Source organism: Tripterygium wilfordii, chromosome 11, assembly GCF_013401445.1.
Source record: "Tripterygium wilfordii isolate XIE 37 chromosome 11, ASM1340144v1, whole genome shotgun sequence".
Lineage (NCBI taxonomy): Eukaryota > Viridiplantae > Streptophyta > Magnoliopsida > Celastrales > Celastraceae > Tripterygium > Tripterygium wilfordii.
Window position 1 is genome coordinate 1,801,622 of NC_052242.1, and position 23,979 is coordinate 1,825,600.

Sequence of the window (23,979 nt, forward strand, 5' to 3'; positions counted from 1 at the left end):
ACCGGAAGCCCGGGGCCTGCTGTAATAAAATTACAGCGGGCCCCACTGTAATATGCTTTTTTAACATTAAAAATTATAAATATGTAGTGTTCATTACAACGAACACAACGATATATTTTTTATTAGAAACAAAAATTAAATTCAACATGAAAAAGACACGACAATTCTAGACCATCAGATATAAACTCAAAATATTCAATGTTTTGATCACGATGAATTTGATTTTTGTTTCAAACAAAAAATATACCATTGATTCATTATGAAAAATACTACATATTTATGATTTAAAAAAAAAAAAAAAATTTTACTACCTATAAAATGTATTACAGCGGGACCTACTGTAATTTTATTACAGCAGGTCCCGGGCACCCCCAGCCATCCGGGCTTCCAAATACGGGCCCTTTTCGGATTCCTTAACCTTAAAGCCTTATAATGTGCGGGCATGTGCATTGAACATTCGTGTACTTCCTACAACACGTGGCACGCCCAGAATGGACAAAGAGGCCTGATATTACGGTCGTGCGTGGCAATTACGCTGTCTGAATCTAGGCTGTGAGTGCTACACGTACGGACTTCATACTTTCCAAATTAGAAACTTCGACGACTCCAATTCCTTGTTACCGTTAGGGTTTGGGATGATAAACCCTAATTCGGAACTGAAAATCTGATCGCGTTTGATAAACAGAGCAAGTACCGACTTCAATGGCACAATCCATGGGATCCCTAAACCCTCCTAAACCCCCCTTTTTCGCAACCAATACCACCATCAAGCATCCCGCTTTCCCTTCCATTTCTTCGTTTCAACCGAAATCGAAATCGAGGCAATCAAAGAGATACCCGAGAATTTCAGTATCATTGATGTCCGGTCAAAATCAAAATCAACAACAAAAATCTTTGCTTGTTGATTTGAGTAACAGTAGCCGCAAAGACGAGGTCCTTGTCGATGTTAACCGTTGTTTATCTAATTGTCTGACTGAAACCAGTCTTCACTTGACAGTTCCAGGTCTCAAGTCCAAAACCAGAGGCAAGGTATTCATTCTAAGTGCTTTAAATCCTTAATTTCGTATAAAATTGGATGTTACCCAAACAGAGAGCTCCCTTTTTGGGCGTTAAATTGGACGTATTTAATCGCAGGTTAGAGATATATATGATGCTGGCGATTATCTTGTTCTGGTCACAACTGATAGGATGAGTGCATTTGATAGAATTCTTGCTTCTATTCCCTTCAAAGGCCAAGTAAGTTTTCCCTGCTTCGTTTATGACCATTGTTGGAACCAAGCAAGATGTTCAGCATATCGAAATTTATGACGAAGTTGTGATTGGAGAGTTAGAAAAGCATATGGCTTATCTGTTTGCCACCTTTAATTTCAGGTTCTTAATGAGACAAGTTTGTGGTGGTTCAATAATACTCAGCACATTACACAGAATGCTATCGTAGCATCCCCAGATAAAAATGTTACCATTGCAAAGAAGTGTTCAGTGTTTCCTGTTGAATTTGTGGGTGAGTATCTCAGGTTTAGATTTTTTTGCTTGCAGCTGTATATGAGCTTTCTTTGATTGGATGTGTATCAGTTATTAATTTGGTGGTTCAATCTAATTTTAAAAGCTTGGTTAAGAGAAGCTTTTGAAATTTTTATGCCAAAGGTTCTATTTGTTGATTCACACGTGGATGGTGATTCGTAAATATCTAGTAATTGAAGCAAGCAAGCATATGCTGGTTGATTTGGATTTCTGTATAACTTGTGAAGATATAAATTGTTTTGTCTTAAAGAAGTAAGTGAAATCATCCGTCTTATTGAACTTAAACTGTTAAAGCATCTTTATTCTACTTTCATCGCTGAGGCTCCTTTCAACCATGTGAAATAAAGTCTTAAAGACATCAATTCATCAATGTTTACTGATATTTTTCTTTAGTGAGAGGTTATGTGACCGGGAGCACTGATACATCCCTGTGGACAGTCTACAAAAAGGGTATCCGAAACTACTGTGGCAATGCTCTTCCTGATGGTATATTTTCCTTATGATTAATTTTTTTCTTTTTCTATTCAACAATACAAGCTATCTGATTTTCTGTTAGTATACTATAGGCTTGGTAAAGAACCAAAAGCTGCTCTCAAACATACTCACACCCACAACCAAGGCTGTGGATCATGATGTTCCAGTAACTCCAGATGAGGTTGTATATTTCAAACTTAATGTTGAAAATCTAGGCAGTGATTTTATTAGAACTTATTTGCGGATTTTTGTGGTTCAACTTGTTTTCTATACATGATATTTATTCTCTATGTATGAGAACAGACCTATAGGCGATGAATTTTTGAAAGTGGTTAATTCATACACCTTGCATATTTCTAGCATGATCTTTTGGATGCTGGGTAAGTTAGCTCTTATATTGTAATTTCCTTGCAGATAATTGAGCGTGGACTGATGACTCAATCTGATTATGATGAAGCGAGCAGTAAGGCATTGAGCTTGTTTAACTATGGACAGGTGACTTTGTTTCCATGCCTTTAAAGTAAATTTTGTAGGAGCACCACTTGTTCAAGTGGTCAAGCTCCTCGCTACTCTGCCAAACTGCAGTTGCTCCAGCTCAATCTTCCTCTCTCTCTCTTGGTGCTGTTTTGATTGTTTAACTTGCGAGGAGCATAGAGGAAATCTGCCATTTCATACTAATGAATATTAAGAAACTAGAATAACCGTCTGTATTGAGCTAAAGTGCCGCATCTCTATTCCTTTTATATAACAGAGGAAACCCTTTTGTTGGTGTTTGAACTGCTGTTAGGCATAAGTTTAGATAAAGAAGTCTATCACATGCCAGTTTTTGACATGGAAGTGCAGTCATACATCTCTAGTAGTAAGCCTCTGCTAGTGTTGAAATCATTAAGTTATGTTGATAATTCCTAATTAGGCTGAAAGTTGACATGTTTATTAATTTACTGCAGGGTACCGGCTATGTAGTTGTTTAAATAGTAGCAATAATGTTCTTTTTATGGCTAGTTAACCGATAGCAATCTTTCGCAAAGTAATAACAGATTAGATGATGTGGTCATGTGGACTTAATTTTAAAATTTTGGAAGGTAAATTGTATGGGATTGCATCCATAGAAGGGTTCTTGTCACTTTCACATTGCTGTCTTGATAAACTTCATCATCACAGTGAATATAATCAGCCTGACCATTTTCTTTTTCAAATTTCAGCGCATGGCTTCAGATCATGGCCTGATATTGGTTGACACAAAATATGAATTCGGAAAGGGCAGTGATGGATCTGTTCTATTGATAGATGAGGTTAGATATTAATCTATGCTATGTTTGTTTCACTCTCTCATTCTCATACACCCGATTGCTCAAACACAAATCATATGCATCTGTACAAATTACTGCAATGCGATTAGTACTGATGTGTTTCTCTACATTCTAGGTGCACACGCCTGACTCAAGCCGATATTGGATTGCCCAATCTTATGAAGAACGTTTACGTAATGGTCTTGAACCTGAAAATGTCGATAAGGTTTGTTATTTTGTTAATGATTGATGTGCTCATTATCTGTCAAGTGTTCAACAACCTCTGGTCTTGTACACATTTATTTTCTTCTGCAATGCTTGCAATGCGAATCTTTGTACGCAATGCACTATTGTTTTATTTTATTAATGCAAAACCGCAGATAACCTGTTTTTAAAACCTTTTGGCAATTGTAGGAGTTCTTGAGGTTGTGGTTCAAGGATAACTGCAATCCATATGAGGATGAGGTAGGTCTTTTTATGAAGGTCAATTTTATTTGCTTCAGTAATGCCTTTGAAGTCATGTGTTTAATGTCATTTGGATGTTCAAAATATATAGGTCCTGCCTGATGCTCCTGAAGAACTTGTTTCGGAGCTAGCTTGGCGGTAAGTCTCCCACTTCATTATGGCTTTAAAATTGATCCTGCATCTCATGCTTAAGATGGCTTGTTCCCTTTTGCACTTTCTGGACGGAAAGCAGGATAAACAATTTATTGCTTTGCCAAACCACCTGCTTTACTTGGTGTATTTCTATTTTTGGCAATCTTAATTATTATTCTCCATCTTTTTATTTCTAAAAATTGCATTTGATTTTGATGAAGATTGCTTCTGCTCTGTTGCTTTGGCTGTGAGGTTCTTGGCGCTTAAATCTTCTGTGCACATTCATCTATTTCTGACATCGATTTATCCTTTTGCATTAGATCTTGTTGCCAGCCTTTCGTTTTCATCCGTTCACACTTCACATGAATTCCCCAACATGTTGTCATGGTTATGACGCAAAAAAGAGCCCCTTTTACAACTACATCGAAGAATTTGACTCATTCGTTTGTTTTCCCTGTGGATATTCTGTTTGAGTTTGTGGTGATAAGTTACTTTCCATAATTTTGTTGTGCTTTGTTCCAGCTTATGCTTGTTTAAATTCTATCCTCAGAATCTTTTTGAGAATTTTGAACCTTTTCCGTGAATATTTACGTGTTTGTTTCCTTTTTCGTGAATATTTACATGCTTGTTTTATTTACAGTCATTACTGACTTTTCCCCCTGATGACAGGTACATATTTTTGTACGAGAGAATAACAAATTCAAAGTTTGAGATGCCACATATGGAGGTACGCAACAGAGCCCCCATCTCTGAATAGTATTAATGTTGTGTTTGGATTTCTGAATTTTCGAGGAGCGATATAGATTTATGTTTCTAGTTTGAATTACTGAAACAACAGATTTATCCATGTAGAGTTTTCTTCATTGATTAGATTCATGAGTAGGGGGAATTGACTGCACCAAGCCGTTTCAAGGGAGTTTTGACTGAGATCGAAAATAATTCTTGAAATCCTTTATCTGTACTCGACATGTAACAGCTTCTGGTTCTTATTGCAGGAACCAATTCATGATCGGATTTCACAGAATGTCGCATTAGCATTGTCATCTTTAAAGTAATGGCTTCACATGTCCGTTTGATGGGAACTAGTGCCGGCAGTCAGCTTAGACTTCGTTTGCTTTTTGGACAAAATGGTGCAAGTTTTGGTATTTTCTTGCACTGTGAGTCGTTGGATGTCATTGGATAATTTTGATGGGGTCTGAAGTATCAATGATGGAGAATTTGGTTGACAACAAGGGGAGCTCAAGAAAACAAGTTTTCATTGTTCATCATCTACATAAACAATAACAGTTGATGCTTCATATTTCCCCCCATTTACATGTGCCATTATAAAGGGCCAGTGGCCAAGTAAGGAGTGAAACAGAGAACCCTGAAGGGATTCCTTGGCCAACATCTGTGTAACGATAGTGATTAGCGATCTCCTGTTCCCATTTACAACAAGTAATATTGATTCTTCAATCTTACTTCTGAAGCTGTTAAAGCATAAAATTCAAAAATCTCCAAATCATCAATGCTTTTGAGACGGCTGTAAAGGTTTCTTTAAGGTTTTTCTCCGCATCTTCAATCCCAAAAGAAATAGTGGATCAGGTAAACTCTGCTCTGCATTGATGGTTTATGCAACAGAGAATTGATAATACAGATATTGTTGCACATTTAGCTGAGTTGAATGAGGGAAGCAGTCTCATCATCCTTCTCAATTTCATCCTTCTCCATCATTTGGAGGATATCAAAAGCTGGTCTCTGAGCACTGGCATGCATTCTCAACAACGATTTGTACAATGGCAAGCTTGCGAGGCCAAAACCATGAAGAAGTCTAATATACGAAATTGCTTCCTCAAGGTTTCTATGCTTCTCAAAGTACTCTACTATGGCCAATAAAACATCAGGTGCAGGCCTAATGTCAGGTGCTGGCCTCCAATTACTGTGTTTCAATAAAGCAAATCCGGTTTTCATGGCATCAATGGCTTTATCCATCTCATGGTTTTTTACCCATCCTTCCATGAGAATCTCCCATGTCTTATAATTTGGACAACCACCTTTCTCCAACGTCCGGGCATGTAAAGACTCAGCTTTGTTCATGAATCCATTCCGTGCATATGCACCAAGAAGGACATTGGAGACTCTAATATCATACTTCAGAGACAGACGAGTAGACTCCCACTCCATGAAAACCCTCTCGGCCTGTCGAAGGCCACCTACCTTAACCAAGCATAACAATATACACATGTAATCGGCACATGTTATTCTCCCAGGTACCACTTTGCTGGCTTCCCAAAGCCGAAGAACTTCCTCCTTATTCTTCAAAGAGACATATATGGTCATGAGAAAGAGATGACCACGACGCCTGGCAGAAGATAGCTTCTTCTCTGCATTTTTAAGGGCCAAAGTAGCTCTCTCATCAAGACCTGCTTTTGTGTAGATATTGGCCAAAGTAGCTAAAGTACTCCACCCCACTGCCACAGTTTTATCATTTGCCATTTCTTTGAAAACCTTATCTGCTGAGGCAACACTAGATAGCTTCCCACATGAATCCAACCAAAGGTTATAGGAAAGAACATTTAGGGATACTTTATTTTGCTTCATTTCTTGGATCACAGAGACTACTTTCTCATACTGAGATGTGGCGACATAGAGCTTCATCATCTCATTATACGCATGAGGTTCCACAAGTAACCCCAAGCTGTATAACTTCACCATGAAAGCCTCAGCTTTCTCTACTGCCCTTTCCTTCACATACGCATGAAGAAGAGGGAGACATACAGCTTTCTGCGAAGAGGTGTTGGGTAACTGAGCAAAATACTCCTCAGCTTCCATCAAACCATGAATTTTAAGGGTCAATTCCATCTTGTTGAAATGCTCAATTGGTGACAGCTCGAGACCGATATGCGTTCCCCGCCATGTCAATATCTATAGAATATCAAGTGGAGAAAAAAAAAGAAACATCATCCCCAAACCCTAAACTAACATCACAGTCTATGCCATACTGATGAATTTTCTCATAAGAATAACATTTAATAGTTGGTGAATGAACAATATTCAGAGAGAATCCGAACCTCGAGCACTTGCTTATAGCGCCTAGACTTCTCTAGCTGTCTTGAGATGTTGCGGAGGTGAGGGACTGTAATTTTGTGGCCCTCATTGACCCAATTCTGAAGCAAGGTGGTAACGGTAAGCGGAAGTTCGGGTTTCAAGATCTGACTCTTGAGACTGCGCCCCCCGATATTAGGTTTAGACTCAATCGCCGAAGCGTGCGACGATATAGGCCTCCAGTGATCGAATCGGAGCTTGTTGCTGCATTTGAATGCAAAGAGAGTGTAAAAGTGAAACTAAACCTCAGAAACAGAGGGAAAGAGAGGAAAATTTGAAATGAAGGTCCTACCGTATCAAATTGGCGAACTGCGCGCGGGTCGCCATTGAAGCTCTTCAGTTCTCGAGGAACTGGTTCTCGACGATATAGTTCAATTTGTTTGACGTTGACCGACTATTTTGTGGATCCCGCAATATCAACGGCACAGATCCTCTTGGTCTCTCATTGAATGTTGCCAGATGGAACCAACGTCGTTCGATTCCTTAAACCCTCCACGCCCGGGAAAAAAGTAAATCGTCAAGCCGTTGAGCAAAAACCCTAAACCTTGTCAGTTGTTCCGTGGGCACCAGAGATTTGAGCGGTGCGCTATAGTTTCTTTCTTGGTGAACACGAATTCGCATCTTTTTCTTCTCCATTATGCGAAGATAGCGAATGGTTCTAACATTTCAATTCTGTTCCGGCATCTTCCTCTTAATTTATAATGAGAAGATTCAAGATTCTGCTGGCTAGGCCTGGTGAGTGATGATTTGACTGATGAATCTTTCTGTTAGTTCTCTACAGAGATTCTTTTTGAACTGATCGACAGACGTTATTGAATTTCGTTCCGATTGGCTAAATGAGAATTTCTCGGATGATTCATGTGGCAATTTGTTAAATGCAGTACCGGCGGCGTTTGATGTCATACATGGCCGATGGCCGTGGAATCCGACAATCACTAGCTGCATCGGCTTGGTATTCCTTTCCAGCTGCACCATCCATGTTACTCGAACGATGTACTGTATTTGTTTTTCGTTCTAATATAGAGTTCTACTCCTCCTTGTGAAACCTCTATTATTGATTTCTAACTTTGTTTTTTCTCTAATTGTTTGGAGAAGCTTTGCATAGTTTCAGTTTTGTAATTGGGAAACCTGATTATACTGAAATCAAAGGACTGTTGGTGGGAAAGTGTTATATTCATGCAACAGGTTTTCACGCTCTTCCTCATGCCAAGAAGCATATTGTTCATTCGGATCCTTTAAAACATTCAACATTCTTGTCTTTTGTTAGCATTTTTAACCGTGATTATGCTTGTATTCATTTTGGCAGGATCTTGTTGCTCTCCGGCATGAGACTATTATGAACCTCTTGGTGTTTCTAAGAATACCACCAGAGATGAGATCAAAAGGGCTTTTTATGCGGTTAGTATAATACTGGCATTTTGTGTTTCCTTTTTTCAGGTCAGGCATTTTTCTTTCCAATTCCAAATTCTGCCTATATGTGAACCTATATCACTAATTTTTTGCTGTAATTGTTCAAAAAGTGTGCATACTTTTTATGCTCTTTACCCTTATTATGAGATTGTTGAAGCTGTGTGTTCTATTTGAGGTGATGATGTGTTGTTTCTTCAAATCCATAATTCTACTTTGATAATGCGAGAGCTGAATTTAGTAAAGAGAGCTGTAGGAACCATCTAGCAAGTGATTGGTGGAACTGGATATCAGCATAAAAGAACTGGTAACTGTAATAATACTATAAACATCTCCACTTTGTTTGATCCCAGTAATTGAGGTTGACATCATATAGATATGATCATGCACTGGGGTCCTATCCTTAAGATGACTCTGGAAGGATAGCTCCCAAGGAGGTCTGGTATTATTTTTGGTGCCCTGACATGGACATATTTAAAAGTAGTTTTCGAAGAATTGGAGAACCTTTTGGAGAAGGGGGTGGGGGGTCAAATGTATTTACATTCAGGATTAATATCGACCCCGTCCTTCCAAACTATTCCACCTCCATCATTCCCCCGCCCCCTTCGACCCCTTTTTTTTCTCCTGAAAAGTTTACAAAGAAAAAAGGATGGAAGTTGATGCCATTTGCTTATTGTTGTACAGGAATAATAGTTATCAAGTTATAATAATGAAATCCATTTGTTTGACTTAGATAAATCAATCCTCACGACGGGCATTTTTATTTTGTTTATTTTCATGGAAATATATCTCATATTAACTTAAGATACAATTTCTAGATCTTTTTTCTGTTGTTTTATAATGTATATCAACGTCAAAATGGAGCTTTAAAGTGTAGTCTGCTTCTGTTTGGTGATTTTCTTGTCTGTTATTCCATTACTAAAGATGTGAGAATTGAGAAATTTTGCTTGGATTATACTCTGTTCTTGGAAAAATGATAAGCCATTTGAAACTATTGTGAACAGTGTAGTTGCATAAGGCTTACCCAGCACTGTATGTTATATCTTAACGCTATTCTGGTATCTCATCTTTCCTGTTGATATTTCTAGGATTAATTTTGTCAATAAGCGGAAGGATTTATTTTCCTATGTTTCAACTTTCAACCTACAAAGAGAATAAATAACCTCTGATATTTAGTAGAGACATACAACAAAGACACAATGGAATGTTTTCACATTGAAAAGAGTAGTTTTCCTTGTCAATGTCTGCTCAGTTGTTCGTCTAACCAATTCAAGGCCTGGTCTTTGATGTGCTTCATCTTCCATTCAAGTGAAAGCTTTCCTTGCATTCAAACATTTCCATCTATGGGAACTGGGGGATTAGCTTGTGGAGACATTTCTGTTTCTAGATTGCGATTCTTTTTCTTGCTCTGTTTAATCTCACCATAAAAGTATGAAACAAATCCCCAAAGAGAGAGTGCAAGAGCGACTCCTTTTTCCGCTTGAAATTTCTCTTTGTAGAAAAGGACTGCTAGGACTTCTGTCACAGGAAGTAGAACTGCAATTATAATACCGGACAACAAAGCAGAAGCGCAAAATATGACTCCTATAGCTCCCAAGAAGAAAAACTGCCATAGGATTGCACTCCACACCAGCACCACATAATACTTTGCTTCCCCTAGTTCAAACTCTCTTGCTTCTCTTGTAATCACCTACGAAATAATGAAATACATTTAAATGGGCCGAACTTGAAAGGAAAAGGTAAAAGATTATACTGTTGCAAACATTCAGAATGTTTCTCGGTTGGTGTCTCAGTGGGACTGAGAAGTCAGAGGTCAGGAAAATTTTTGTCTTTCAACTTCTCCATCTTGCATGACAATGGAAACAATCTTATCTAATGAATGACACAGATCAAGAAAACTGGAAGAGCTTGGACCCATTCAATTACTCTAAAACTCAAATTTTGAAACTAAGTCTTGTTAAGCTAAAATTTCATAGGGAAAGAGACCAACCTGGAAATCATTGTTAACAAGCATTCCCACAGTGCAAAAAATAGTAGCAAACAAACACATCACCAGCTGGTACTCCATCACTAGGGTGTAGTTTATTTGCTGCTTACATTTCTTGTAACTCAACTCCACCAAAGGCAACACAAACCCATACAGTAGAGCAGCTCCTAGTATCATTACAAAGCCTAATATATACTCCTTTTCTGATTCATGTTTCGGACGATCATTACTTGTATGCATAGCTAAAACAGCTGCTCCAGTCGTCAACAAAACGACTGCATTTATCGAGTAGGATGTAAACTTCTGCTTCACTAGGAGGTAAGCGAAACCAGCGGTGAAAGCCAAATGAGTTGCAATGATTAGAGACAGAGTAGATATAGGGAGAAATTTTACGCCTATGGCATATAGATAGTCGTCCAAGCCAGTGAGCAGACCAACTACTGCAGCCGCAATGAACAAAGGAGGTTTCATAAGGAAAAGATTGGTTTGGGAATTGGTTTTGCGGCGGTGCAGGTAGGTTATAGTGAGGAGGATGAGAATTATAGGCCAACCAGCAGTTTCAAGAAAGCTTGAGAGCCAGATACGCTTGCCGCCATGGATAAAGTAGAGACGCATTATTAAAGGACCTCCACAGTCGCCTAGACATAGAAGGATACAGTTTAGGACTAGTAAGGACGTTTTCATGTTGCTATTAGCACTGTCGGTGTTGGGTTCCTTGTTCTCCATGACAGAGAACTAGTTGTGGAGTTTGATCTGTGGCTTTGTTAGTGTTTTTGGTCTTTAGCTGTGTATGTAATGGTGATGCCAGTATCGTGTAATGAGAGGATAAAATCACTACTAGTCAAGAGTGGGGTCTTCATTGAGACCATATAGACAAATTACCATCACTCATTTTGGTTTGGCCGCCTCACATTGTAGTCAAAGACTTGTAGCTAGGAGTCAAGATGAATGAGATCACTGGCTGTATGTTATTCGGATTTTTGTCAAGATGTCTGCCTTTCTGGGCAGAGCTTTGTATTATTGACAGTTATTTAGTTTTTTGAATTGGGTGTTAAAGAATATCTTGGAGTTGATTGATGAAAATGGAACAGATTTGTAACGATTCTTTAGCCGAGTTGAATGCATGGATTGGGGTATACATTATGATTCCAGTCCAAAAAGAAAGAACAGGGATCGCTGTTTTATGGTTTCCTTTAGAGATTCGTATTGTGTGGTGGTGGTGGTGGTGGTGCATAAACTTGGTGAAAAAGATTCTTCTTTTATGAAAATGACTTCGTTGATATGTAGCAAGAGCCAAATGACATTTGCTGGTGTATTGTTACATATAGGTTCTGTCATCTCTGGTGCCAAATCAAGGTAATTGAGGCAGCTTGAGATTTCTCCTGGTAGCAAATGATTGCTAGGATCTCTGTTAATGGAAGTAGAATTGCTATTATAGTACCCAACAACAAAGACTCTGCACAAGATACGACTGTCTGATATAATCATACATTCTCAACTGTGGGACTTGGAGATTTGGTGGGCAGAGGCATTTCTGTTTCTGGAACACTGTGATTGTTTTTCTTGTTTTGTTTAATCTCGCCATAGAAGTATGAAACAAATCCCCAGAGAGAGAGTGCAAGTGCAACACCCTTTTCAGCTTGAAATTTCTCATGGAAGAAAATGACTGCTAGGATCTCTGTCGCTGGAAGGCAAACTGCTATTATAATACCAGACAGCAAAGAAGATGCACAAAATATTACTCCAATAGCTCCCAAGAAGAAAAACTGCCATATTATTGCACTCCAAACCAGTATCACATAGTACTTGGTTTCTCCTAGTCCAAACTCTCTTGCTTCTCTTGACATCGCCTGAGAAAATCAGATTCAGATTAGGTTGTTGTGAAGAAAAACAATACATTAAAGGGACAATTGGCAGTAAGAGCACTTTAGACAACTTAATTGTAAAAAGGTCATGGACATTTTTAAAATTGTAAAAAAGTGCAATTTAAGGGTAATTTGGTCATCTGACTTTAGATATTTTTTAGTTTATACCTACAATACCCTCCTTCTTCTTCTTCTTCTTCTCTTCTTCTCCCTCCAACTATCCAACTCTAGTGTGTCATCTCTTTCTCTACTAAAAGTTATCTCCTTCTTTCTCTCCTCCTTCTTCTTCTTCTTCTTCTTCTTCTTCTTCTGGTTCTCGATCTGGTTCTTCGCTGTCTTCTTCTCCGTTTTTGGCCGAGTTTCTCCTCTCTTCATCTCCTTCTTCGTCGTTGCTCAATCTGGACTGCGTCGAGTTGCTCTGCTTCGTTTTTGACAGATCTGGACTATGCTTCGTTGTTCAATCTGGGTTGTGCTTTGTTTTTTTGCAGATCTGGACTCTGGTTCGTTTTTTGCAGAGATGTATCACTATAGTATCACCAACACCAAAAAACCACTAAAATGATGAAACTAGTATGCATACTTCATCTTCCTAACTACTTTTCCTTTCTTGATTTTCTTTTCTTGGTTACCTCTCTTGTTCGTTTTGAAAAAACATTTACAAGTGCAGAGATGTATCATTATAGTATCACGAACACAAAAAATTCATTAAAATGATACAATTGAACCAATATGCATACTTCTTCTTCCTAATTACTTTTCCTTTCTTGGTTTTCTTTTCTTGGTTTGTACATCTCTTGCTCGTTTTGGAAAAACATTTACAGCTGCAGAGATGTATCACTATAGTATCACGAACATCAAAAATCCACTAAAATGACATAACTGAACTAGAAAGACATGTAATGCTATCAAATTTACGTTCTAACATATATATCATCATTTTATGAGCCAAAAATATAAATTGAACACTAAATTGGATCTTCTATTTAAAAGTATCACTATTGTATCACAATTCGTGGAGAGAGAAAATCAAAATTGAGGTTATTTTGGTAAAAGATGATCCCCAGTGTACTTTTTTAAAAGGATGTTTTAGTGATTGTACTTTTTTACAATTAAGTATAATCTAGTGTACCGGCCTCCAAAAATCCCTACATTAAACATGGTGGGCCAGAGCCCAAATAATCATTCTATGCAAGTATGCATTACTTTCAGGTCCAGCAAGTGCGTCTGACCGGCCTATTGCACTTGCAGAGCCGGGCCCACGGACCTATCCGAAAAGATAAGTTAGAAATAATGAAATTACATCATGGTGGGCCAGAGCCAAAATAATCCTACAGCTGTGGCCCCATAGCTCATTTTGTTTTCTCGTTGGCCCATTTAGGGACTAATTATTAATCTTTACCTTGGTCCACGGACGTACCCGAACTAAATCTAAATGTAACGTTGGGTATTGTCAATTTGTCCTTGCTTTCTGTGTGCCCCTAAGACTTAAAGCATGGGAACCGAAGACTTAAATGTTTTATTTGTTAAAAAGCATATGAGAAAGTTGGAAAAGATACTTGCATATTTTTTTGTATACAATACTGTAATTAGGGGGAAAAAATAAATTTGTTTTATCAAATAAAGAAATGACAAAAAGTGTGAGCATCAATTCCAAAATTTCAAAAAGAAAAAATTTATAAAAGTTTGAAGCTCAATGATTGAAACCGCCATCCCACAATTTGAATAGGCGACAAGAAAATGTGGGTCAGTCCTCACTTTTCTAGTTTGACTTGCCCATCCACGTCATATATCATATAGATATTTCATCCATTAGCATACATCTTATTTTATCTAGAGGGGCATGCCAAACACAACATTAGTTTATATGTGTGTGTGTGTAAATTTTTACTTCTTATGTATGAATAGTCATACTTGATCAATCAATTAGATAGGGTTGGTTGACTCATCCTAGTGAGGATAAATTAACCTAATTAATCAAACTTTTCTTTTCTTCCACTGTTGCAAGATTCCAACTCAAAGTTTGTCCTTAAGATTTGTCAAGAGTAGTCGTTTAAATCATCAAGATTCATCACCCTAAATCCTAAGTTTAGAATTTTAGATGCCTAATATACCAAATTACAAGTAGTATACATCAGTTATAATTTGAAGAATTTTAAAGAGACGAGGAAGAAAAACGTGAGAGAGATTTGACCAAATCCTCCTGAGTTATTATCCAAGCTCCGGGATAAAGAGCTGTGTGGATTTATCATTTAAAAGCTACCTCAAATGTTTGAGTTTGAATTCACGCTTATAAACCACATTGTTGGCTTAGATCAAACCGAAGTGAGATTTTTTAGAAGTCTTAACAACATCATGATCTATAGATATAGATACCGATGCGGCTTCATGTCATGCTCTAAGAGAATATGAATCTACTAACCTGGAAGTCCTTGTTAACGAGCATCCCAACAGTGCAAAAAATAGTAGCAAACAAACACATGACCATCTGGATCTCCATCACAAGCGTGTAACTTATCTCCTGCTTTGCCTTCTTGTACGTCAACTCCACCAACGGCAGCACAAACCCATACAAAGCCGCAGCCCCAACTGTCATAACGAACCCCAACACGTACTCCTTACTCGACTCATGCTCTGGACGATCACTGCTCGTGTGCAGAGCCAAAACACCCGCTCCAACAGTCAACAAAATAACAGCGTTTATAGAATAGGGCGTAAACTTCTGCTTCACCAGTAAATAAGCGAAACCGGCAGTGAAAGCCAATTGAGATGCAATTATGAGTGATGAAGTGGAAACCGGGAGCCGTGCCACGCCGTAGGCGTAGAGGTAGTCGTCTAAGCCGGTTATGAGGCCGATACCTGTTGCCGCGAAGAACAAGGGAGGTTTTATGAAGAAGAGTGTGTTTGGGGATTGGTTTTTGCTGCGGCGGAGGTAGGTTATGAAAAGCGGGATAAGGATGAGAGGGCAACCGGCGGTTTCGAGCCAGCTTGAGAGCCAAATACGCTTGCCACCATGGACGAAGTAGAGGCGCATGATTAATGGACCCCCAGTGATTCCTATTGATAATAGGATGCAGTTTAGGAGTAGTAAGGCCTTCTTCATGGTGGTGTTATTGTTTTCTCCTTCTTTGTTCTCCTCCATGTGATCCATGTGATGAATGTATGAAATCAACTTTGTGTTGTGTTTGTGTGTGCGCCTGCAAAAATGGGGGTTCCAACTACCACATATATATATATATATAGAAAAGAACCACCAAAGCGGTAGTCAATATTATGGTCTTCATATATCGATAAGATATATGTTAAGACAAAAGTAATGATGATAGAAAGTGCACTAATCGTTCAACTAATTTAGTGGAAGTGTCGATCCCATTAAAATTATTGACCTATAAGTATTGGAATTGTTTTAGTCCTAAATTATTGGAAGAAGTCAAAAATTGAATGATTTTGAAAATTAAAACTAAATAAAATGGCAATAAACGATATGAATCAACCAATTGATAGAAATACTAAGGCATCCGATTCACCTAACCAATCCAATTCAAATGGTAACACATATCACTGAATAATTATCATTCAAGTTGACGGTGAAATACCCTAAAACCATCCAACATTCTCTCTCCAGTAGAATTGAAATTACCCAACACATAATAACACATGATATCTCTTTGTGAAATTAAAGCATGAGAGCACATTAAGTTCCATGGTATTTCACAGCAAAACCGCACAAATCACGTACGTTGGCACATCTTTGTCTTTAGCTCAATTCATGGAATAAATCGCAAGAGCAAGTCACATACATCATCTCTTGATCTTAACATGTACAATAATTCATTCGAATAGTGATTAAGCATTCAAAAACATCAAGTACAATGATATACATACTCAATAAGGATTGACAAAAATTTAAATATAAATTAAGAATTTGAATTGTCATAGAGAGGCTACATCGTAGCTTTAGTACAATAAATTAGGTCATGCTAAGTCTATTACAACTCAAAATATTCAGGGAATTCAACATGAATCAACAAGGAAAAGAGGGATCAAATATGAAGAAAAGAATTAGTTTTGGTTGGATTTCTTCAAACAATGACAAGCTCCAATCCGATATCTTCCTATTTCCTTTTGGTACCAATCCCGCTTGAGCTCGAACGCATCTTCTCTGGAGTCTTTTATTGAAGCGTCGGGATTTTGAGCTTGAGAAGTCCAAATCTGCATGGCCTGACTTTTTTCCTTTGCACGAACAACACTTCTTTGTGGAAAAAAAGTAATCCAATGCCATCAATTTACTCCATAATCATATTTAGGGCTTCATTAAGTGCAAAATAACCAAAAGTGACATAAAATGTACACCTTTTATCTCAATAATAAAGCAACATCCAAAGAAATAGAGGGATAAAACTATGTATTTTTCGAGTTATCATATATCTACATTAATTTTGTTACCATTCAATCAGGATGATAAAAAAAAAGCAAAACACAATTTGATAAAGAGATATATATACTAATATATCTATACTAATTTTGTTATCTCAGACTGATTGAGCCAATCTTTAAGAATAAATGTATAAAAATTGATGAACTTATGATTTTTATTTTGATAGGTATTTGATGGATTATGGTAAATTACGATGATATTGTAATAACAATCAACACACACTAGTGCAATGCCCGCACTACGCGCGGTAAACTTTAAATAATATGATTTTTTGAAAATATTACAGTATTGAGAAATAATTTAAATTTGTTCTCTTGAAGGCATGAAAACTATTGTTATTCAACCTATTGATGATTTCATTAGGTGATTGAAATGAAATTTTTTTTCTCGACGGTGACATTATCATGATCCATTATTTCCTACAATTTTGTTATAGGTAAAAAGACGATAGAGAACCTCCCAATCATTGGGTTGTACACGACTTTACTTTCAACAATTATGAAAATTTTAATTCGATAAATTTTCTCCTCTTTCAATACGCTATGAAATGTCTTTTCTTGCCAATTCCAGATAATCGCATGCATGAGCTTGCCCTACTTAATAAAAACATATCAAAAAATTTAAAGGTTTAACATGCATAGTATTATTGAACAAACTAATTGACAATTACCTTTACGTTGAGGAAAACCATGTCAATGCTGATTAACCATTGTTGTTCTTTGCATTCAAGGAATCTCACATGCGTGTAATCCTAAGTTGGATGTGTCAGTCAAGTCTAGCTGAGAGATATGTTGTTTAGTTTATTGTCTTTGCTCTTCAAAAAAATGTTTGCAATGCATAGTTGTTTATTATTTATATAGAGAAATGATCACCATAAATATTATAGCGATCATGTCTCCACATATTCTTAATTTATGTAATTAAATTTATTAAATGAGCAATATAATTTATTTATATAGTGTAACTTGTAAATTATTGTAAGAATGAAAACACATAACGCATATTAAAAAAGTCAATTATTGCACATAAATTATTGTAATGCATTTATTAAATTATTGCACGTTGGAAGTCAATTATTTTTACTTCTACATTTTCTTTTCATTGTACCGGCAAAGACAAAAAAAATGATAACTATAATAGTCACTAAATAATAAATACCTTTAAATAACGCACATAAAATTAATTTGTTGCAATGAAAACGCACAAATTGAAAATTTATTTGTCAATTAATATTAATGATCATGAAGCCTTTTAAAATCCTTATTCCTTACATAACGGAGATTGCATATCAATCATGAGAGCATTTAATTTATTTGGGCCGATAAAAACATACAATTTAATAGTCTTATTAAGGTAATGATATTTTAATGGTTAATTTATAAAATCAAATAAAATAAACATAATTTAAAAATATTTTTATGTAAAATTAATTTCATCTCTACACATGTCTAATTGTGAGGCTACAATCTTGTTGACGTGAAGGTGTAGAATCTTTATAAAATTTCTCTGAGATTCAACAACACATTTATGTATTAGATTATTTACACTTTAAATTCCACTACTTAATATTTGCTAATATTTTATTTGGTAATGGCTTGTTTTGTCAGCGCAAAAACGATTAAATCAATCGTGCGGACATTTAGTGGAAAATTTTGTGCAGCAATTGTTAGAAATCCTACTCTATTCACATCAATAATATTGTTCTCTTAAATTATTTACACTTTAAATTCCACTACTTAATATTTGCTAATATTTTATTTGGCAATCCCTTGTTTTGTCAAAGCAAAAACGATTAAATCAATCGTGCAGACATTTAGTGGAAAATTTTGTGCAGCAATTGTTAGAAATCCTACTTTATTCATATCAATAATATTATTCTCTTTGAATTATCTGATTCCCGTAAATACATCGAGTCTACACGATTTTATTCTTCGTTAGGTTGTCTCACTTGATGGTACGTAGATCCAAGGAGAAGGCATTGTTGGTAGAGAGGAGTTAAAACTTTTCTTATAAACCACGTTGTTTGGCTTTACTCAAGCAATGTGAGACATTTTAACAAATCTTGATACTCCACTGCGCTTGTGAGCTGAGTTATGCAAGACTCAAAAGGTGGATAGATAGAAGCCTTGATCGAGACTATACTTCGATACCATATTTAGAAAACAAAATTATTGCATATCTCAAGAACTTAGATGAAGATGTCAGTAATGACGATAAGGAAACTATATCGCTAGGCTCCTTACCAGATTCTTTTTATCACTTGCACTCTGGTGAATCATAAGATCAAGAAGAATGATAAGCAAGTGCATCGACATTCCCAAGGAGAAGTAAATACATAAAATGTTAACAACAATAGATCAAGACAAGCAACACCCACTGCTTATATATATATTCTGAGATTGATATTATCCGTAAACCAAATATCAACCAAATTCAAGGCCTTGTCTCTGATGTGCTTGATGTTCCAATGCAACGGAAACCTAATCCTTAATTACAATCATACATTTTCAACTGTGGGACTTGGAGATTTGGTGGGTAGAGACATTTCTGTTTCTGGAACACTGTGATTGTTTTTCTTGTTGTTTTGTTTAATCTCGCCATAGAAGTATGAAACAAATCCCCAAAGAGAGAGTGCAAGAGCCACACCCTTTTCAGCTTGAAATTTCTCCTGGAAGAAAATGACTGCTAGGATCTCTGTCGCTGGTAGCAAAAGTGCTATTATAATACCAGACAGCAAAGAGGATGCACAAAATATTACTCCAATAGCTCCTAAGAAGAAAAACTGCCATATTATTCCACTCCACACCAGTATCACATAGTACTTGGTTTCTCCTAGTCCAAACTCTTTTGCTTCTCTTGACATCGCCTGAGAAAATCAGATTCAGATTAGGTTGTAGTGTAAGGAAAAAAACACTAATACTTAACAGTTAATTCTAACATAAGTGATAGGGATCTCAGTAAATGAGATTTCAATCATCCCAAGTGACTGACATGTTACTCTCTGATTCAATCATCAGGTTTTGTGGACTCCTATACTTACATCAATGAATTGACAAGATGAATTGCTGAGATAATTGAAATCCTTAACATTTTTGTAATTTTAAAATAGTCACAAATAAAATAATCTACTGGATTCAATTATTGAGATTTGTATTTTCTTACCACAAAAAAATTAAAAACAAAAAAGACCAGTTATAAAAATAAAATACATCATGGTGGGCCAGAGCCCAAGTAATCATCCAATGCAATGAATTACTTTCAGTTTCAGCACGTGCGTGATGCGTCTGACCGGCCCATTGAGCTTACAGAGCCGGGGGCCCATGCCTCATTTATTTTCTCGTGGGCCCAATTACCGAGGAATTTTTGATATTTTCCACGGACCACGGACGTACCCGAAAAGTAACGTTGGGTATTGGGTTGGGGTGCTTGGGGGCTGCTGTAGTAAAAACTACAGCGGCCCCCGCTGTAGCACATTTGAGGTAGTAAAAAAAATTTATTTATTTTTTAAAAATTATACATGTGTAGTATTCGGTCTAACGAATTCAATGATATATTTTTTGTTTGAAACAAAAATCAAATTCATCACGATCGAAACATCGAATGTTTTGAGTTTATATTCAACGGTTTGCATTTTTCAATTTAAATTTGATTTTTGTTTCGAACAAAAAATATGTCGTTACAATCGTTACTCCGAATACTACACATATATAATTTTTCAAAATAAAAATAAAAATATTTTCAATGCCAAAATGATGTTACAGCGGGGGCTGCTGTAATAATTTTACAGCAGCCCCCTAAAATCCATTGGGTTGTCTTTGCTTTTTCCGGGCCCCCAAGACTTTTTTTTTTTTGATAAAAACATCAATTTATAACTCACCCAATCAAAAGTACATCTTGTAAAGTAATTCGAGCAACAGATTGAGGGCATTCCTCAATCAAGAAAATATCTTGATCAGCCTGGGGAGCTAACTTAGCCATAGCGTGAGCAGCTTGGTTAGCACTCCTTCTGGCATGACTAATATGCATCCTAGAGAACTGGGATAGTAAGTAGCGAGCTGTTTCAATAAAAGCTCCGCCTGATATAAAGCATGGTTGGACAGAGAGGACATTTTAAAGCATGGGAACTGAAATCTCGAATTTCAGTACAATTAGGGTTCTCTATAGTCTATACATGTTTAATGTTTTATTTGATAAAAAGCATATGAGAAAGTTGTTGGAGAATATATTAACATAATTTTTTTTTATAAAATATAGTAATTAGGGGAAAAATAAACTTGTCTTATCAGATAAAGAAATGACAAAACGTGTGAGGATCAATTATATAAAATTTTCTATAACACAAAAAAATAAATTATAAAAAGCTTTTGCACATCAATGATGGCAACCCCCACCACACAATTTGAATAGGCAAAAAGACAAAATGTGGGTCAGTCCTCACTTTTCTAGTTTGACTTGTTCATCCTCATGATGTATCATACAGACATTTCATCACCACACATTAGCGCACATCGTATTTTATCTAGAGGGGTATGCACACATCCTATTTTAGGATCGAAAATGCTAAAATGCTATTATTTTTTTTATCCCAACTATCTCTGATACACACATATTCATATGAAATCATGATCCCCATATACTCCACATTATTTATATGAAATGATATGTGACTATCCTAGCATTTAGGATAGATGCATGAACAAAAAATATTGAGATCCGTAATCATGAGTCTTCCCGACCCGTAATGAGTCGAACCAGAAAACACAGAGAAGCAGGACTAAGATTCCATTTTGTCTCTACACCCTCCCTTAATTTCATCCCAAGATGTTTTTTTCATTGAACAAGCTAGGACATATGGTAAAAATAAAGGACTACTGACCTGGAAATCTTTGTTAACGAGCATCCCAACAGTGCAAAAAATAGTAGCAAACAGACACATGACCATCTGGATCTCCATCACAAGCGTGTAACTTATCTCCTGCTTTGCCTTCTTGTAGGTTAACTCCACCAACGGCAGCACAAACCCATACAAAGCCGCAGCCCCAACAGTCATAAGGAACCCCAACACGTACTCCTTACTCGACTCATGCTCCGGACGATCGCTGCTCGTGTGCAGAGCCAAAACACCCGCTCCAACAGTCAACAAAATAACAGCGTTTATAGAATAGGGCGTAAACTTCTGCTTCACCAGTAAATAAGCGAAACCGGCAGTGAAAGCCAATTGAGATGCAATTATGAGAGATGAAGTGGACACCGGGAGCCGTGCCACGCCGTAGGCGTAGAGATAGTCGTCTAAGCCGGTTATGAGGCCGATAACTGCTGCCGCGAAGAACAAGGGAGGTTTCATAAGGAAGAAGAGTGTGTTTGGGGATTTGTTTTTGCGACGCCGGAGGTAGGTTATGAAAAGCGGAATAAGGATCAGAGGCCAACCGCCGGTTTCGAGCCAGCTTGAGAGCCAAACACGCTTGCCACCGTGGACGAAGTAGAGTCGCATGATTAATGGACCCCCACAGTTTCCTATTGATAATAGAACGCAGTTTAGGAGCAGTAAGGCCTTCTTCAGGGTTGTGTTATTGTTCTCCTCCATGACTGTAGATCTGTGTTTGTTTGCGCCTGTAAAAATGGAGGTGCCAACTATGATATATATATATAGAAAAAGCCCACTGAAGCAGTAGTCAATATTGAGGTCTTCATTGCCGTCCGGTGCAGGAAAAAGACATTTAATTAACCATGATTCTTTTAAAAAAAGAAATAAGGATCTGCTGTCAATTTTATTTAATACGAAAAATCAAAACACTATTCGTATATATATATAATTTATATATCTACATTATCAACCTAATTTTGTTATCATTCAATGATCAGGATGTGCTACAGAATTATTTTTTTTTTAAAAGAAGAAAAACACAATTTGATATATATAAGTCGACATAATCAAAACTATTTTGTTATCACTCGGACTGATTGAGACAATCGTTAACAATAAATGTATAAATTGATCGACCTATAATTTTGATTTTGATGAGTATTTGATGGATTGTGCTAACAATCCGCAACAAAATTTCAATATTCTTTGGACATCCTCAAGTCTACGCTTGGGAAATGTATGTCGTTTTGTAGCATAGAAAGGTGTGCTAGAAATAAACTATTGTAATTCATGACAACATATTTTTTAACTGACTAATGACGCATACAACATTTTGCTTACATACAACATTGTGCTTTGAACATCCGAGAAAAATCTAAATTCAAATCGGTAAGTTCATACGCACAAATATTTTCTGCAACATGGTAATTTGAATCAAAGTTAAAGAAAAATCTAAATTCAAATCGTGAAGCCCATACATACAAATATTTTCTACGACATGGTAATTTAAATCAAAGTTAAATGCGTGACCATAAAAATATTATTCTCAATAAGAATTTAATTCAAAATCTCCTGAATCTAAATAATTTAGTCCTGGAAAGATTTATCAACACGCTGTAATTCGTTACAACACGTCTCCATCATCAATTGATGTTTTTTTCTTTTCGCTAAAAATGTCTTGTAGTATAGATGACGACAAATGGAAAGTCTAAAAATTTATGCATCATCGCATGGACATGGGTTTTGACAGACATTATTTGCACTTTCTTTTTTTTAAATATCGGGAGAGAAATTTGTTTTTTAATAAAATCGAATTTGGACATACATATATCTAACCAAGTCGATTATTAAACAAGCGACCTCTTGTTAGTACATTGTCTGCACTTTAACACACATTATCTACACTTTAACTTCTACTATTTACTATTACAAATCTTGTATTTGGTTACGGATTCTTTTGTCAAATAAAAAACGATTAAATCATATGGATTCAAAAGTAAGATCACGAATTTGATTTCCTCAAAAAAAAAAAAAGTAAGATCATGAATTTGATTTCCACTAGAACAATACTTTGTGACCATGTGTTGCACTTTGACTCGATTTACTCTATCGTCGAATAAAAGTTTCCTATTTGCTCGAATTTGTTCGTCCGAACTTAAACTCATTTTGATTGTACAAATGAAAATGCCAATTTTGTATAATGTCTTTGTCCACAAAAAGTAATTAATTCAATCGTGCAGCATTTAATGGAAAATTTTGTCCAGCAATAAAATGTCTCAATTGCTCAAATCATGATGCCAGCTCATGGAAATTTTCTTTTATCTTTATATTCGATCTCTATTAACTTTGGAGAAAATATTAGCATGGACGTTCTCTTTTGTTTTCTTCTTTCAGGTCATGATACCATAAGAGCTGGCTGGTCATCCATAAAAATAATTTTTTTTAAAATGCTCCCA

General features: G+C 36.5%; 5 protein-coding genes and 1 long non-coding RNA gene across 7 annotated transcripts; 2 read left to right on the forward strand and 4 right to left on the reverse strand.

Annotated features, from left to right (window-relative positions):
• Positions 1–547: 547 nt before the first annotated feature.
• On the forward strand, positions 548–5,384 carry LOC120009191 (phosphoribosylaminoimidazole-succinocarboxamide synthase, chloroplastic). Its single transcript, XM_038859663.1, has 12 exons — positions 548–1,029; positions 1,135–1,236; positions 1,372–1,501; positions 1,915–2,007; positions 2,088–2,176; positions 2,410–2,490; positions 3,198–3,287; positions 3,421–3,510; positions 3,699–3,749; positions 3,841–3,887; positions 4,551–4,608; positions 4,877–5,384. The coding sequence occupies exons 1-12, from the start codon at positions 703–705 to the stop codon at positions 4,934–4,936; spliced, it is 1,218 nt and encodes a 405-aa protein (XP_038715591.1). The 5' UTR covers positions 548–702; the 3' UTR covers positions 4,937–5,384.
• LOC120009190 (pentatricopeptide repeat-containing protein At5g27460) lies at positions 5,117–7,322 on the reverse strand. The gene is made up of 3 exons (XM_038859662.1): positions 7,258–7,322; positions 6,932–7,169; positions 5,117–6,785 (listed from the first exon to the last, which is right to left on the reverse strand). The coding sequence occupies exons 1-3, from the start codon at positions 7,290–7,292 to the stop codon at positions 5,532–5,534; spliced, it is 1,527 nt and encodes a 508-aa protein (XP_038715590.1). The 5' UTR covers positions 7,293–7,322; the 3' UTR covers positions 5,117–5,531.
• Positions 7,323–7,336: 14 nt separating this feature from the next.
• On the forward strand, positions 7,337–9,344 carry LOC120009195. Of its 2 annotated transcripts, XR_005470622.1 has the most exons (4): positions 7,337–7,700; positions 7,847–7,958; positions 8,061–8,150; positions 8,272–9,344. It is a non-coding gene; the product is annotated as an uncharacterized LOC120009195 (long non-coding RNA). The 2 variants fall into 2 exon arrangements; XR_005470621.1 differs by having other exon boundaries at positions 7,847–8,150.
• A 176-nt stretch (positions 9,345–9,520) lies between these two features.
• Positions 9,521–11,192, reverse strand: LOC120009194 (purine permease 3-like). Its single transcript, XM_038859665.1, has 2 exons — positions 10,363–11,192; positions 9,521–10,062 (listed from the first exon to the last, which is right to left on the reverse strand). Exons 1-2 carry the CDS (start codon positions 11,083–11,085, stop codon positions 9,700–9,702), a joined length of 1,086 nt encoding a protein of 361 aa, XP_038715593.1. The 5' UTR covers positions 11,086–11,192; the 3' UTR covers positions 9,521–9,699.
• A 421-nt stretch (positions 11,193–11,613) lies between these two features.
• LOC120009193 (purine permease 1-like) lies at positions 11,614–15,430 on the reverse strand. The gene is made up of 2 exons (XM_038859664.1): positions 14,644–15,430; positions 11,614–12,209 (listed from the first exon to the last, which is right to left on the reverse strand). The coding sequence occupies exons 1-2, from the start codon at positions 15,370–15,372 to the stop codon at positions 11,844–11,846; spliced, it is 1,095 nt and encodes a 364-aa protein (XP_038715592.1). The 5' UTR covers positions 15,373–15,430; the 3' UTR covers positions 11,614–11,843.
• A 3,520-nt stretch (positions 15,431–18,950) lies between these two features.
• LOC120009713 (purine permease 1-like) lies at positions 18,951–22,287 on the reverse strand. The gene is made up of 2 exons (XM_038860402.1): positions 21,536–22,287; positions 18,951–19,525 (listed from the first exon to the last, which is right to left on the reverse strand). Exons 1-2 carry the CDS (start codon positions 22,241–22,243, stop codon positions 19,157–19,159), a joined length of 1,077 nt encoding a protein of 358 aa, XP_038716330.1. The 5' UTR covers positions 22,244–22,287; the 3' UTR covers positions 18,951–19,156.
• Between the last annotated feature and the right edge of the window lie 1,692 nt (positions 22,288–23,979).

Coding starts and splice junctions, on each gene's coding strand:
- LOC120009191 (XM_038859663.1), top strand. CDS start 703: ATGGCACAATCCATGGGATCCCTAAACCCTCCTAAACCCCCCTTTTTC. Junction 1,237..1,371: donor CTATTCCCTTCAAAGGCCAA/GTAAGTTTTCCC, acceptor CTTTAATTTCAG/GTTCTTAATGAGACAAGTTT. Junction 3,511..3,698: donor AACCTGAAAATGTCGATAAG/GTTTGTTATTTT, acceptor TGGCAATTGTAG/GAGTTCTTGAGGTTGTGGTT.
- LOC120009190 (XM_038859662.1), bottom strand. CDS start 7,292: ATGGCGACCCGCGCGCAGTTCGCCAATTTGATACG. Junction 7,170..7,257: donor CAGTTCGCCAATTTGATACG/GTAGGACCTTCA, acceptor ATTCAAATGCAG/CAACAAGCTCCGATTCGATC. Junction 6,786..6,931: donor GCTATAAGCAAGTGCTCGAG/GTTCGGATTCTC, acceptor GATATTCTATAG/ATATTGACATGGCGGGGAAC.
- LOC120009194 (XM_038859665.1), bottom strand. CDS start 11,085: ATGGAGAACAAGGAACCCAACACCGACAGTGCTAATAGCAACATGAAA. Junction 10,063..10,362: donor TTGTTAACAATGATTTCCAG/GTTGGTCTCTTT, acceptor ATTATTTCGTAG/GTGATTACAAGAGAAGCAAG.
- LOC120009193 (XM_038859664.1), bottom strand. CDS start 15,372: ATGGATCACATGGAGGAGAACAAAGAAGGAGAAAACAATAACACCACC. Junction 12,210..14,643: donor TCGTTAACAAGGACTTCCAG/GTTAGTAGATTC, acceptor TGATTTTCTCAG/GCGATGTCAAGAGAAGCAAG.
- LOC120009713 (XM_038860402.1), bottom strand. CDS start 22,243: ATGGAGGAGAACAATAACACAACCCTGAAGAAGGCCTTACTGCTCCTA. Junction 19,526..21,535: donor TCGTTAACAAAGATTTCCAG/GTCAGTAGTCCT, acceptor TGATTTTCTCAG/GCGATGTCAAGAGAAGCAAA.